At 39.1% G+C, this 16,441-nt stretch overlaps 1 protein-coding gene across 1 annotated transcript in view; it reads right to left on the reverse strand.

Annotated features, from left to right (window-relative positions):
* Positions 1-1,320: 1,320 nt before the first annotated feature.
* The window catches only part of TRPC1 (transient receptor potential cation channel subfamily C member 1), a 28,654-nt gene continuing 13,533 nt past the window's right edge, over positions 1,321-16,441 (reverse strand). Inside the window, exons 7-13 of the mRNA XM_081328275.1 lie at positions 15,853-16,189; positions 13,513-13,652; positions 12,227-12,370; positions 11,282-11,457; positions 5,504-5,705; positions 4,955-5,149; positions 1,321-2,737 (exon numbers count right to left, since the gene is read on the reverse strand). Coding sequence (XP_081184401.1) covers positions 2,510-2,737; positions 4,955-5,149; positions 5,504-5,705; positions 11,282-11,457; positions 12,227-12,370; positions 13,513-13,652; positions 15,853-16,189 — 1,422 coding nt within the window. The 3' untranslated portion in view covers positions 1,321-2,509. The remainder of the gene's footprint in view (positions 2,738-4,954; positions 5,150-5,503; positions 5,706-11,281; positions 11,458-12,226; positions 12,371-13,512; positions 13,653-15,852; positions 16,190-16,441) is intronic.

Below are 16,441 nucleotides of genomic sequence, written 5' to 3' on the forward strand. Positions count from 1 at the left end.
CAAATATACTTTGGATTCTGAACTTCAGTAGAATCTCAAATAGGGTCAGTACAACTTTGCAAGATACTTATTCTTACAGTTTCTGATACATAAGACTAAATCAGTTAAGAAGAACCAATTTGGCCAATGATAATTTTATTGAGATTTGGCAAGTGATTGGCCTATACATTTTGGATGCTAGTTTTATCATATTAAATTTATAGCTCAAAAAGATAACATTAAATGTCTAATTCTAATCTCAATACTTTTGAATCTGAATATTCCAAATTCCAGGATGCTTAAACATGAACCATATTATGTTGGACAAAGCAAGATCTTAACTTACGATGTTTTGCTATTTTGCTATTATTTTTAAACGCTATTCTTGAATATCTTGCTTATATAATAGATGCAAATAAAATACATCATTGCGAAAACCTTTGAATTAAGGCAGGCTACAATCAGTCCCTGTGGAGTTGACTCCATAATCCAAAACTATCAAGTGAAGTTGTGCCATACTGGCTTTGCCATATTGTAAAGTATTTTAATTGAATTCTTTCCATTTTGCTTTTTGAGTAATCTATTCCAGTATTGTACTTTTGAAGAACAATATTGACAATGATTTTTTTCTTTACCAGGTTTTGTTTATTTTTGTTGTTCAACAGATTTTCTGGGAGTAGAAAACAAAATATTCAGATTATTAGACCCTGAACAAATTGTTAGTAAATTCCCTTTTAAAGGTAATACAAAGTACCAAAAGAAAACCATTTACTAGGTTCAGTTCATTTATGTGATAACCTTTAAATATATTTCTTGCCATTATCTTTCTATCATTGCTATTTGATGAAAGCACATTATTTATGGTTTTGACTGAATGGAAGAAAATGAAATAAAAATAGAAAAAGAAAAATTACATCACAAAACAGCTTTTGTTTTTCTATAATTACACTGTTTCTAAGTTATATATCTTTTTTATGATATTCATATTAATAAAATGAATTTTTCTGAAATAAACTTGGATCAGACATTAAGAGTAGTATTACTTTTTTAGAAAAATGCCAATATTTCTATACTGTGCTAGCTGACAAGATACATTATACAATACAAAATAGTGTGTATCATAACTAAAAAAAACCCTTCAATTTCTAATCCAAAAATCCACAATCATCTTTTGGGGGAAAAGTTCAGGTGGGGGATAAGTTCAGGTTATTATACAAATGGATACAGACAATGAAAAAGAACCATCAATTTTATAATCATATCACTTTTGATAATTCTGTTCTGCAAAAATAGATTTGTTTATGGGTGTGGGTATGTATTAAAAAAGCCTCGGGAGAAATATTTAAATTTCACTCTTTATTTCCTTTATTTTTAGCAATTACTTAGATGACCAGCACCTGTTAGCCATAGTTTGCAGAATTTAATAGAAATACTCAATTAGTACATTTAGAAAATAAATAAACACAATTCAACTGGGTATCAATATATACATTAAGAAACTCCAAGGTAAAGTATATTTTAAAAACAAGTATGAGACTAAAACAAATGACTTCAAACAGTATTTTTTTGCAAACATGGAGAAGGTAATCTGACTAAATATAGTATGCTTTCAATGAAAACAGTGAAAATACATTTCTTGCACTTTACTTGATCCATTACACTAGTAAAGTGTTTCACTATAAATATTTTAAGAGGATAAAATATTTCAATATTATTTTTATAATGATTAATTTTTAAAGTAACTAATACAGTCAACAGAAGTACCATGTGTACAGCTCATTCTGTTGAATTATCTATAGGAGTACGAATGTTGAAATCCATTATTTCAAGTATTGCACCTTGGAAATAACTTGATATAAATAGGTGTTAGAGATATAAATAAAAATGGCACCTTCAGATTATCTATAAAATTTTAACCAGCCATCATTTTACAAAAAAATAAAAATAAAACCATAAAGTCAATTCCAAAGTGTTAATTTTTTTAATATCATTCATTAGTCTTTGAGGACCAAAATGTCACAAGGATGGTAATATGGACTTTCAATATTATTCCAACTCCAAAAGAATTCTTTTTAAATGGTATTATATGAAACTAATTTGATTTTTTTCCAGAAATGTAGCCTTTAAAAATATGCTCATAACTGGTTCGTGCCTATATTAATTTAGAAAGGTACAATTGTTGAAAGTATGTCAAAAATAACTTGTGCCTTCATTTTATACTTGAAAGAGCAAAAAATTAAACATCATCTCCTCCAAAGTGCAACAGTGTACACTTAAATTACTCAATGTCTCTATGATAATGAGAATATCAAATCTTGATATATAACAAAATATTTCCATTTAGCTGACTATATACAGTTTACAAATTATATACATCAGAAGCTTCACATTAATTAAAAATGACCAGTTACTGTTTCACCATAGATTCCGGCAACAGTTTTTCCATTGCATTTTAAAAGTATATTAATAAAATTACTGCTTTTGAACACACTGTAAGTGCCTGAGCTGAATCCTTAGAAAAGTTTGAAAATTAGTTTCTTTGATAAAATATGGCATATTTTGATGTTCGAAAACCAAGCAAGTCTCTCATTTCATTTCGGAATTTTGATAAATCTTGTCTGAGTTCATTCAGGTTTTCTACTGTTGCCTGATCAGAGCTTTGCATTCTCTGTCTCATGGAAGTCAAGTATCGATGAACTAAACAACACATCACCTTTTGGTAATTTTCATCTCTCTTTTGCTTCAAATTTCTCCACTCCTTTAAATAAATAATGACAAATTAGATAAATTTGTGTAAAATCATTTTAGAACTGAATATTAAGCTAAATTCTTGAGATACTCAAAATATCACGAAATCAAACTCCGTCATAACTACAGGCTAACCACGCAAATAACACTCCTCCAAAATGTCACAAATTCCATGAATAAAGTGCAAGGTATAAGACTTGTCAGCAGTTGCATGAAACAAATAACTCAGTTGCAACGTCTAATTTATCATTTAATCATTTCCTCTGGATTAATGAGAACTTTTGACTAATTTATTTGGTTTTTAATGTTTTTAATGCCTATAGAATACATACTATGAAGTTTGTGTCACACAAATCATTTTATCCCTATTATACTTGCAGATAATGCCAACTTATTGAACTCAGGCGGTATATGGATAGAACATGAATATTGCACAAAATTCCAAAATTGTGCAGAAGCTACCATGCTAGCAACCTCTATTGGTTTGTATATTTCACCTGCCTGCATGGCATTTGAACAAGAACCTACCCAAAATATGGGGTTTTCTACAGATGTAATTTCTAGAAGTTTGCCCAGCAGTATCTGCCACCAGACAGAACAATCCAGTGTTGAAGTTCTAGTTTAAAACTTCCCTGCTATCTCTCTGTGTGCATGTGCATTTTTGTGTCACAACAACATATTGGATTTGTAAGTTTGCTTAAAAGCAATACTATGGATTGTTTGGGTTGATTCAAGAAACCTGACAATTATTTTAGGATGCCAATTGGACTGTGACCTGGTACACATCCTAATCCAGTACACAGTTTGCTTTACCATGATTATTCAATAAATGTTTCTGAATAAACGATATTTGTTTGATTTTCATAACAAAAGCATAGTGCCTTTATGATCATGGGTAAATATCTTTACAATATCCCCTAAATTCTTACAACCTTAATAAGCTGCCCAGATATAAATTGTTATATATTGTCTTTGTTGTTCAGACATAACTGACACATAAGAATCAGACAATTATCTATGTGCTAATATTCATCTACTTATCTATACTAATAAGTATAATCAAAAACTAAGTACAAGGAAGTTACTTTATAATCTTGGGTAACAACTGATTAGTAATCTGGCTAGAACAGATGTTTTCCTGTACTTGTTAAAATATACTTGCCCTAAAAACAAAAATACCTCTTTTGAGATACAAAATGATTCTTCATTTTTTTCCTTGCCAAAAGTACTATAAATAATAACTATAGGCTATCACAATCATCTTGTCACAAAGACTTGGGAGAACAACCAGGTCTTATATAAGTATTCAGTATCATTCCCAGAGAAGACACAATTCATGAGATGACATTCTTTAATTAACAGAATCCAGAGCATGCCCACCCTGCTGAACTGTGCTAAATGTGCAGAAACACTTGGAGTCAGGCAATCCCTCAGATTTTTATTTATTTAGATAAGGGCTAGCATGTTTTACAAACTGAACACAAATTGCTAGCAGAAAAAATGCAGTTTAGCATTATATTCATAGTGATGAGTGCAGACTCAACCACTGTAAGGTTGTCCAAATCCCATGTAGATAAACTAGATTAAATATTTCGGAGAGTTTGATGTAAACAATACCCTCATCTAACACTACTACTTCACAAGCTGCATTTCCTCCTGGAGGATTTCTGTGTGTAATTCAAGAAGTTGATTTCACCTACAAAGTTCTATATGGTCCAGGACTGGGTTATTTGAACAACTCCTTTCACCAGTTATTTCTGCCTATCGACGCACTTTACAGGATAGGCATGCTCCAGGTCTCCTCTTGAAGTAATGACTTAGGCATGCCTTTTCTATTGCAGTGTTTTGTGGCTTATTCTTTGGAAATATCTCTCTCCTCCTGCCCTGAAATTTGGATGGTTCTGACCTTTTAGCCTTTAGGAAAGCTGCAAAACAAGGATTTTCCCTAGGAAACGCACATGGAAAATCAAGACATTATATGAACCCATATCCTGTAAGGTGGAATGTGCAATGAGCCTGGCTATGTTTTGTTTGAGGTGTTTGTTTATAGGTTTTGCTTTTTGTTGATATATATATATATGCATGACATTAAATGAGAGAGGTCATTTAATGTACATTGCTCAGAGTTATGATTAAGTTATAAGTTATAAGCTACATAAATTTTCCAAAGTAATGAAGGAACAATAAAAATTAAATGTACATGATAATTATATAACCGATTCCTTACCTTTAAACTGTTCTGCCGCTTAACTTTTCCCGATGATGTATGAGAAGAAATCCATTTACTGAGACTGTTAAATATGTAGCAGATTGTTTTGGGAGAAGGAATAATATTGAAAGGTGGAGGTAGTGTGCATTTATCATCAAAATAGCTAAGCCACAGCTTCGCACGAGCAAACTTCCATTCCTTATCCTCATGATTCTAAATTATTTAATACATAAAGATGTCAGAAATTTTGATAAATTATAATTAAACACAGCTTTGTGTCAAGATATTGTGTGCTGCCTTTGTGATGTCCCTTTTAATATGTGTCACACAAAAATAAAAAGGTTCAATTACATAGTCATGATCTTGACTTTTTTTTACTTCTCCCACTAAAGACAAGATTTAGCTTATGAATTATTAATGAAGACAAATGATTCCCATCAGTGTTTTTCAGGCATTATAATGTAAACACCAAAAATAGAAAATTTCACATCCTAATCAAGAAGACATTATTCAGGCTTCAAATTTTGTTGTGCAGGGAATAAAACAATAAACCTTAAAAATACTTACTGCTATTAGCTGAAAACTTTTATGAAGCATCGCCACTAAAAGTTTGGTAAGAACAATCACAACTACTACGTTATACGTGCCAACAATAACAGCACCCACAAAAGACTGCAATTCTTCACCATAATTAAATCTGGTGACAAATATGGCTACATGTGCAAGGGAGAATATATACCAAAACAGAGCAAAGCAGGTGCCAACAAACCTAAGGATAGGGGGAAAAAAAGCTTTGATTAGATAAGGAAAGAGTTCATTTGTTACATTGCTCGTCATTTTTAAAATGCAGATTAAAATAATGCTATTCTAATTCACTTCAATGTTTAGGTCTAAAATTGTATAGGAGCCCAGTGAAAGAGAGGAAGCACCTGATAGGTATATAGCAGGGTGAAACTTATTGTGAAAATGGAAATACTGTATAATGTGTGTTTTGATAGATATTCAGGATAAAAATGAACTTTATATATAACTTCATTGCAACTTCATGGTTTAATATGTGAATTGGATTTTAATCTGCATTGGTTTACATACATCATTTTTTATCTCACAATATATGTAAATATTTATAAACATATAGTGAAAAATAAATGTCAAATTACAGAAATAAATACAAATACATTAATATAAATCCATGCAAAAATTGAAGGATTAACACAAAAATAAGATGGAACAGAATTATGGGTAGACACATAGAAACTGGCATGGACATCCTTGCTGAAGTATTTAAGAAACAGCTAAACATATTTGTTTCAAGGATGACTGGCTAATCTTTTTAAATGAAAGAGCTATGGTATTACACAGTATAAGTAGAAATGAAAGAGGAGGTGGTAGAGGTTTGGTATTATTTTTCCAGTTATGAATATTTATTTATTTATTTATTTATTTAGTTACATTTATATACCGCCCTATTCCCTGAGGACTCAGGGCGGTTTACAGGAAATTAAAAAATCCACCATACAAAAGTTAAAAAACCAAATTAAAAAATATTAAATTGACCCTGTATACTTAAAACCCCAATTAAAAATTTCTCCTCAGCCTGGGCCTGAGAGCTCAAAGAGCCAGGTCTTCAGGCCCCGGCGGAATGATCGGAGGTCGGGGGCAGTCCTCAGCTCCACCGGCAGCTGGTTCCAGAGGGCAGGCGCTCCCACTGAGAAGGCCCTATCCCTGGGTGTCACCCGCCGGCAATCTCTCACCGGCGGCACCCTGAGCAGACCCTCCCTGTGGGAGCGCACTGGGCGAAGGGCGTTTGATGCCGGCAGCAGGTGTTCCCTCAAATAGCCCGGACCCAGGCCATGTAGGGCTTTATAGGTGATAACCAGCACCTTGAATTTCACCCGGAGGGCAACCGGAAGCCAATGCAGCTCGCGGAGTAGAGGTGTTACATGGGAGTATCGGGAGACCCCCATTACAACTCGCGCGGCCGCATTCTGCACCAGTTGAAGCCTCCGAGTGGTCTTCAAGGGCAGCCCCATGTAGAGAGCGTTACAGTAGTCCAAACGGGAGGTAACAAGCGCATGAGTAACTGTGCGTAGGGCGTCTCGGTCCAGATAGGGACGCAACTGGCGCACCAGGCGAACCTGTGCAAAAGCCCCCCTGGTCACGGCTCCTATGTGGTCTTCAAAATTGAGCCGTGAGTCCAGGAGGACGCCCAAGTTGCGAGCCCTATCAACGGGGGGTAACACCTCACCCCCCATCATTAAGGATGGAATAACTTGGTTAACCCGAGATGCCGATATGCACAGCCACTCAGTCTTGGCGGGATTGAGACGAAGCCTGTTTCTCCCCATCCAGACCTGAACCGCCTCCAGGCACCGGGACATCACGGAGAGGGCATCGCTGGGTTGGTTCGGGGTGGAAAGAAAAAGTTGGGTATCATCAGCGTACTGGTGATACCCCACCCCGAAACCACGAATGATCTCGCCCAGCGGCTTCATATAGATGTTGAACAGGAGAGGCGAGAGGACCGACCCCTGAGGAACTCCACAAATGAGAGACCTCGGGGCGGATCTCTGCCCTCCTGTCAACACCGACTGCGAGCGGCCCTGGAGGTAGGAGGAGAACCACCGTAAAACAGTGCCTCCCACTCCCAACCCCCTGAGACGCCGCAGCAGGATACCATGGTCGATGGTATCGAAAGCCGCTGAGAGATCTAATAGGACCAGGACAGAGGAACAACCCCTGTCCCTAGCCCTCCAGAGATCATTCACCAGCGCGACCAATGCCGTCTCCGTGCTGTGTCCGGGCCTGAAGCCCGATTGGTACGGGTCCAGATAATCAGTTTCTTCCAGGAACAGAGGGAGCTGATGCGCCACCACACTCTCAACAACCTTCGCCAGAAAGCGAAGGTTGGAGACTGGACGATAGTTGTTTAAAACAGCCGGGTCCAAAGCAGGCTTCTTGAGAAGGGGTCTCACCACCGCCTCCTTCAAGGCGGCAGGGAAGACACCCTCCTTCAAAGAAGCAGTTATTACTGCATGGAACCAGCCTCGTGTTCCCTCCCGAGCCGCATAAGCTAGCCAGGAGGGGCACGGATCCAACAAACAGGTGGTGGTGCTCAGTCTCCCCATGATCCTGTCCACATCATCAGGGGAAACAGGGTCGAACTCAGTCCAGATAACATGCTCAAGACCGCCTGATTCCTCCACGTCAGACTCTGCCCAGTCAGAGTCCAGACCGGTCCGGATCCGAGCGATTTTGTCCGCCAGATGATGACTAAACTCCTCGGCTCGTCCCTGCAAGGGATCCTCTCTCACCTCCTGGTTAAGGAGGGAGCGAGTCACCCTAAACAGGGCGGCCGGGCGATTATCTGCGGACGCGATAAGGGCAGCAAAGTAGTTAGACTTCGCCGTCCTTATCGCCGCAAGATAAGACCTTATAAAGGTTCTTAACTGCAATCGGTCGGATTCGGATCGGCTGGATCTCCAACCGCTCTCTAGACCTCGTTTCCGACGCTTCATCTCCCGGAGCTCCACAGAGAACCATGGGGCCCAACGGGATCTGCGCCGGGTCAGAGGTCGCATGGGTACAACGCAGTCAAGTGCCCTGGTGGCAGCCGTTTCCCAGGCCTCCACCAGAGCATCGACTGGGCTGTGGGTAAGGGTGATAGGTATCGGCCCAAGCGCCCTCTGGAACCGATCCGGGTCCATTAGGCGCCTGGGGCGGAACCACCTGGACGGTTCCGCCGCCCAGCGGCGGGGGGTGGCATGACGGAAAACCAGCCTCAGGAGGTGGTGATCTGACCATGACAGAGGGGTGATGGACGGGGAACCCCCTCCCAGATCATCCAACCACTGTCCAGACAGGAACACCAGGTCGAGAGTATGACCCCCCTCATGAGTCGGGCCCTCAATAACCTGGGTCAGGCCCATGGCTGTCATGGAAGCCATGAACTCCCGCGCCAACTCCGACGACCCTCCCAGTGACGGCAGGTTGAAGTCACCCAGGACTATAAGCCTGGGGAACTCCACCGCCAACCCTGAGAGGGCGTCGAGCAGCTCAGGCAGGGCTGTTGCCACACAGCTGGGCGCCAGGTATGTAAGCAACAAGCCCAACTGAACCCGAGGACCACATCTCAAGAGGAGGGATTCACTCCCGGCCATCTGGACAATGGTGGCCTCCCGGGGACACAAAGTCTCCCGAATAACCACTGCCACTCCACCACCCCTGCCCTGAGCCCGCGGCTGGTGCAGCACCCGGAAACCCGGTGGGCATAACTCGGTGAGAGGCACCCCTCCCTCCGAGCCCAGCCAAGTTTCCGTGATGCACGCTAGATCCGCACATTCCTCCTCGATCAGGTCACGGATGAGGGGAGCTTTGTTGACTACGGATCTAGCGTTAAAATAGACCAACCTGAGCTCAGGGGCCTGATCACCCTCATCCCCGGGTAAGAGGGTGCTAACCGGAGGGTCGGAGCGCGCCACCGCTCGGAGATAGCGGGGGCGCGATCCCAGGTGTTGATATGGCCCTCCGCGCAAACACCTGCTGCCTTTCCCTATCGCCGTGGGGATTTGAAGCCCCACCCCCACATTCCCAGAACCAGCAGCCACCTCCCCCGACCCCGTCCCGTCGGGACCTCTAACAGGTCCAGACTGAATGCCGGTTAAAAATTCCCTCCCTCCCCTCCCTTCCCTCCCCCTCCCTAACCTTTTAAAATAACCGGCTAAAAATTTTATCAGGGGCCTCTTAGTACGTCTCCACTCGAGGCCCCTAGTTAAGCCCAGCCACCTCTCGGAACCCCAGCAATTGGGTCCGTCATCAAGGGGAATATTAGAAAAGAAGGCTGGTCGTATCCAAGAGGGAGAAACCCCTCTGAGGGCGCACAAGTCCGAACCAGAATATTGTAAACGAGCCATGAGATGGATCTGTCTATATGAGCCATTGTTCACAAATGGGGTCAGAAGTTATTCAGCTGATGGGATGTTAGTTCAGATGTAAAGAACATTAAGTCCGGAACGTGTCTTCATCCAGCAGTCTGCCAATCCGGCTCTGCTCTCACCTGAGCCGGTCCAGACAAGAGCTCATGACTGTCCTCTCACCTAGCCATGAGATCCAGCCTGGGATGGATAGGGGCAGCATTGCTGGGGAAGCAAAAGTCCACCTTGCTAGTCTCTCACACCAGCAGGGGATTCATAGCCAGTCCAGGACCGCCCTCTCACCACGGCCTGTCCAAGACTCCTTCCGGAACGTCATAGGGAGGTCACGGGAGCAGGAGAAAAAATGTCCCAAGTCCTGTTCCAGCATCCAGTCCATCTTAGAAAGTAGCAAGCAGACCATCCAGCACACAAATCCATTTCTAGGGCTGCAGGGAGCTCAGTTATAAATGTCAGATGCTCAGGTTCAAGCAGCCGAATCTCTATCATCCTCTGAAAAAAAGGAGACAGAAAAGTCTCTGCCATAGCCTCCACGCCGAAACGGGAATCCGCAGCCATTTTATAAGCGGAAAGGCCAGGAGCAACAGACAGGAGCAGAGAGATCCACACGGCTGCAGACGGCGCCCTCCAACCGAGTTCAGGCGCCTGATGATCCATCCAGAGGTCCGCAGCAGGATCCTAGGCTGCCAGGTCATCTCAATCTGAAAAGCTTCCACATCGCCCGAGGGAGAGCGAGCAATCAGCACAGCGCCTAACAGCTGATCCTGAGCACCAGCTGATCGTCGGCAAGCTACAGGCCGCCCGGCTGCTGCCGCTGCCGCTTCTACTTCTCTGGGGGGGGGGGAAAGGCTCCACACCGCAAAACGGTGCTAGCCTGTTGTTCTTGCACCCCCCCTCCGAATATGTCCTACGGCTGGGCTTTCGTGAACCTCACCAGTCCCCATTGTGTAGGCTCACCGCAGAGCTCAACGAACGCCGCCCGTGGTCGCCGCCATCTTGGGCAAAAAAAAAAAAAAAAAAAAAAAAAAAAAAAAAAAAAAAAAAAAATATAAGAATATAAGACAGAGCAATTTGTAAGTTAAATTTTTCAGCTCACTATTGAATGCATTTTGACATCAAATACAAAATGATTGTTTTGTATTTGTATTTATGATTGCTCTGTAGGGTGTATTATATAATTAAGTAAAAGTACTTGCTTAAACAAGACTCTAGTAAAATCTTTCGTAGAGCCAATTACATGCTCAATAAGTGCCATTTATATATATTATGGAATAAATGAAACATTTAAAGTAAGGGAATTAACAATTTTATTATCAAGCCGACAACACAGACAGCTTCTAATAATTAGCATATGCCAAGCAAGGTACAAGCAAAGCATCGGCAACATGCATGGCCAGAGAGCACTGAAACTTACGAGTGGAATGTGTCATTGCTTTGCTGCTCACAAAAAATCCCAGCACAGTCCTTCTCTTCATTGACAGTAAATCCTTTATCATAAAGTTGAGTCAACCCAATTGTGAAGGAGAACAATACCAAAAGGAACATACCAAGAAATTTCCCAAAATCTTGCAACATCTGCCCCATTGAAATCTGTAAAATACATATTACTTGACATTACTTAAACTAATACCAGGTGATGGCAAATGTTAAAAAAAAAAGACAAAAGGAGACAGAAAATTCCATGAAATTACAAAAGAGCGTGTTTCGCTAAGAGCGAATGGAATGTTTAATTTTATTTTGATTAAAATGAAAAAGTAGAGTATCCTAAGTAAATAGTTTAAAATAGCAAATATTCATAATGTAATGCAATATAATATACTATTCTCAAATTTAATTAGTAAAAACGTTTGAGACCAGATAACAGAAAGTTACCTATTTTTAAAAAATATACATTTATATTATTGTTTACTTAAAAAGTAAATCTACAGTAAAGTAAAAAGTACAGACAACAAAACAATATTTCCTAGATATTATGCATTTGTGCACAGTTCACATTTATTTACACATTTGAGTGTTCAGCTATAGAGAGGAAAAATACAGTACCTCTTGATACAATAAGAATACACAATCAATTACTTTATAAAAATACTATCAGTTGAATCATGTGGAATTTAATTCTAATTTTGTTTCTACAGCTTTGATTCAATGAAGCAACCACACCTTACCCATATAGGCATAAACTTGCATAGCTAGTTCAACAAATGATAGGGAGGGCAACTGTGAATACACTCAAATATTTCAGCAAGTTTAATTAAGCCAAGAAGGCCTATTCTTGAAAAACTAGAGACTTATAGTAAATCTAACAATGGTGGTCATATGCTACTATCGCACCAATGTTGATAGTCATGTAACAAGATACCTGAAGTGGACCCAGGATGGAGCTTGTTGTATACATGAAGAACAGTCGGAGATAACTGAGAACATTAGCAAAAGCAAAGAGTCCTTCAGCCACAAGTGTAGGATGGAAAGCATCCCAATCCTTCCTCTCAGCAAAATCATGGAACTGGAATTTTTAAATAAAACTTATCATTACTTCAGTCATAACTAATGAATAGTCCAGCAGTATATCTCATGAAACATATTTCATTATTAAATTAGCTACTACACAACAAAGTGCTTGCTGAAATATGTATGTGAAATATAGTATGTGTATACAGACACATACAAATGTATTATTGTAATCCATCAGTTTATTACTATATACGGTATTTCTTATATTTAAGAAACAAAAACCAAACTATTGGCATGTACTAAGCATTTAAAAGGTTATTTCTAATTAATTTTGATAATACAGTATATGCATAATACCCATGACTTATTAAAGCTAGTATGATAATTCCAGATATATCTTTGAACGGTATTGTATTATTCATTATCTGACATTGTATAAAATGTATTTTATTCATATATACTGTACTTATCCCAAAAAGAATTTTACCAACAACAAAAAACAAACAAGAAACACTGAAAGCTCTTTACATTAATTTAACATTTTTAGTTGTTTTTATGTCTCTTTTAGTTTTGTGTTTTTTCCAGAGTCCACTGGAAATGAGCAGCCAATAAATTTAAATAATAAACACATAAATTCTGTAGCAGCATTAAATATACATACATACATACAAAGCCCTACATGGCATGGGTCCGGACTACCTACGGGAGCACCTTCTGCCAATGTCAGCACCCCACCGTCCTGTGCGCTCCCACAGAGAGGGCCTCCTCAGGGTGCCACCGCTCAAGGAATGTCGGCTGGTGGCCCCCAGGGGGAGGGCATTCTCAGTGGGTGCGCCAGCCCTCTGGAACTGCTTGCCAACCGAAATCCGGATGGCCCCCGACCTCCGCACCTTCCGGCGCGACTTAAAAACTTACCTGTTCCAGCAGTCCGGCCTGGCCTGATAGCTCTAATTGGGGTCCCAGTTTGTTTTTACTATTGTTTTTCACTATTGTTCAATCTGTATACCTACCTTACTCTGTACACCGCCCCGAGTCCCTCGGGAGAAGGGCGGTTTATAAAAACAAATAAATAAATAAATAAATAAATAAATAAATAAAAATATACAGACATTTTAAGAATGAATGTCTTAAGACTTCAGTTGTTGAAAAATACAACAACTTAATACTCATGTTAACATAAGAATGTCTATTTACCTTATTATGGGCAACTACTTTGAGAGCAAAAGTTGCCAAATACAAAGAATTCATGACAAAACTAAGTTGATTTCGTGATTCTTCTAAAAAGTCTTCCAAGCCATCATACCAAAGTCTTTTAACATCTGACCATACCATTCCTTAGAAAAGAAAAAGGGTGTTCAATCTCAGTATTGTCTAGCTATAATTTTAAATAACTGAAAGATCAGTCTAATAAAGAACTACTCATTCCAAGGAGTTTTTAGTGACAAACACAGATTACAGTATTATAAAATATGATAATACCAAAAGTGAACTAATTCATATATTCCAAATATAAATCAGTTACCTTATAAAAGTTTTCCACCATAAATATGTAATTATATTTAATAAAAATATTATACAATATTGCTTTAGGATAAGACAAAATCATTGAGAATATGTGCGGGTTTTGTCTCCTCCCTAGATATTTTTCAACAGCTGTTTTTCCAACTGTTAAACCAGTGAATTTTTTTTTGTAATGTATTAGTTTTGGACGTAAAAATCCTTAAATGTTGAGAACAATATGTTTGCACAATATGCTAACTTAAATCTGGTACAAAAAAATGGCAAACCATTTAGCCACTGTCAAGCAGTAGGTGGCACAACTTAACAAAATAATTCATATCATCTTGTGATAAGCCTCATTACCACAGCAGCCATTTGTTCACTGGTCTGTTTTTAAAATGCTGAATATTCCTACAGGCCAGAATATTGAAATAATATAAATGTGACAATATATGAACCATTATATGTGGCCCATTATATGTGAACCATTATATGTCGCCCATTATAAAGTGCTCCATAGGTCATGCTGTAATGGGTCCAGAACAGGGGTGTCAAACTGCCAGCCCATGGGCCGGGTGCATCAAGCGGAAGCTGCACCCACCCCAGGTCCGGCAATGTGAAAAAAGTCATATGTTGTGACATGTCACGTGATGCAATGCGTTTGACACCCGTGGTCTAGGACAGGGTCCCCAACCCCCGGTCAATAGACCAGTGCTGGGCTGCGGCATGCCAGCAACCAGTCCGCACAAAGAAAGCAAGGCAAGATGCAGGCAGCAAACAAAACCATGCACCCTCTGGTCTGTGGAAAAACCTCTCTTCACGGAACCGTTCCCTGATGCCCCAAGAGTTGGGGACCTTTGGTCTAGGACAACTTGCCGTGGCCAACTCACTGCAGCCAAGTCATCTGGGACAACTTACCCCAGCCAACGCACCATAGGACAACTCACCCTTGGACAATTCAATGTTATATCAATCATTTCATTCAGTTACTTTTATTATTGGTAACCATCTTTTCATCAAAAGTATTGTAACTCTTGTATTTCTGGATTGTCTTTATTTTATTATTATTGGCCACAGTTCTGTTGAAATTAATTTAACTTTTGTATTTGTTGAATTGTCCTGCAGTGAGTTGGCCGCAAGTTGGCTGTGGCGAGTTGTCCCATTCTGTGTTGTAATAGCTTAGTTTTGTGGATTTATTTACTTCTGGGCACTCTTCTACATTTACATTTTTTTTCCAATGTCATCATAGCGTGATTAAAAAGAAGTAATGTTTAAGGATTACAGATCTCTTCACATTTTACCATGAAAAATAGCATTTCTGTAACTGACATGACTTCCTAATATTGCTCTTCCAGTAGTAGATATCTGAAGATATTTTTAATCTTAACAGGTAACCACAATAAAAAATGTTACTTCTTTAAGGTTATTAAATGCTTGTAACCACAGCTACATAGAGAAAATGAATATACCAAATGTATCAATTATTATTTCATAAAATTATATCAGTCTTAGGGGACTAAAATATGATTTGCAATTTTATTGATATAAAGAAAATCAGACCAAAGGTTGGTATATTTACTTTAAACAGCAATGAGTAGTGAGAAGTATTAGGAAAACATTTTACAAAGCAGATTAAGGCAAACAAAATAACCTATCATTTCATGTGACACATGAAAGCAGGCACATCCTTTGGAAAGTTTGCATGGCTCTTTCAAAAACTGTCCCCTACAGTCTGTACGTGTATCTGCATGTATAGCTATTTTGCTGCCAGTTTCAACAAAAGCAGTCTCCATGTGCACACAAGCACACATTTAAAAAGTTCTTCCATAGCTACTTAATGCTTTGAGGGCGTTTTCCTCCTGCTAATATACTTTTCAAAATTCTGCACATACTTTACACAGACTGAAAATGCAATGATATTGAGAAAGAGTTTCTGTTCCACTGCTGGTTCTACTATCATATCAGATGACTGGTTCCAAAATGCATCCATTGACAAAGTCAGAATTTTAACAATTTCATATTCTTTATACTTACCAATGAGCCACAGTATTAGAAGATAGTCTATTCTCTCCAATGCTGGTCCCATTGTATTTTTCTTATCTTCATTGTAGACAAGTGAATACAGATTAAGCAATAACAGAAATGTAAAATAAGAAGCGCCATGAATGATAAATTTCATAAAAGGAGTATGAATTATTCTGCCTATTTGAGATCTTGGTGCCAGTAAATAGCAAAAAGATAGTAGAGGCCAAAAGATGCCAACTGCCAAGACTGTCAAAATCTTCTTAAATGTATGCTTGCGGCGATAACCAGCCATTTGTCCAAACCAGACAGTATTGAGAAACTGCTGGCAATTAGATTGCGAAACAAACTGTAATAGAAAAATGTTTTACATGAATAAGCATTTTCTAAAAGACCTAATGATTTACAATCTTGGTTTAAAAGAATAACAAAAGTAGGCAGAAGTAATTAGCTGCAATAATAGCACTGGAGGGTAAATTCATTTTAAACAAGTAAATTCTATATAATTAAATATAATCAGTTAATTAAACTTCATTGTATATTTAAAGCAGATCACAATCTTTCTCATTTTATTGTTCTAGTATTGCTAATACTAGATTAA

The sequence above is a fragment of the Vipera berus genome, assembly GCF_964194415.1.
Source record: "Vipera berus genome assembly, chromosome: 5".
NCBI classification, from domain to species: Eukaryota; Metazoa; Chordata; class Lepidosauria; order Squamata; family Viperidae; genus Vipera; species Vipera berus.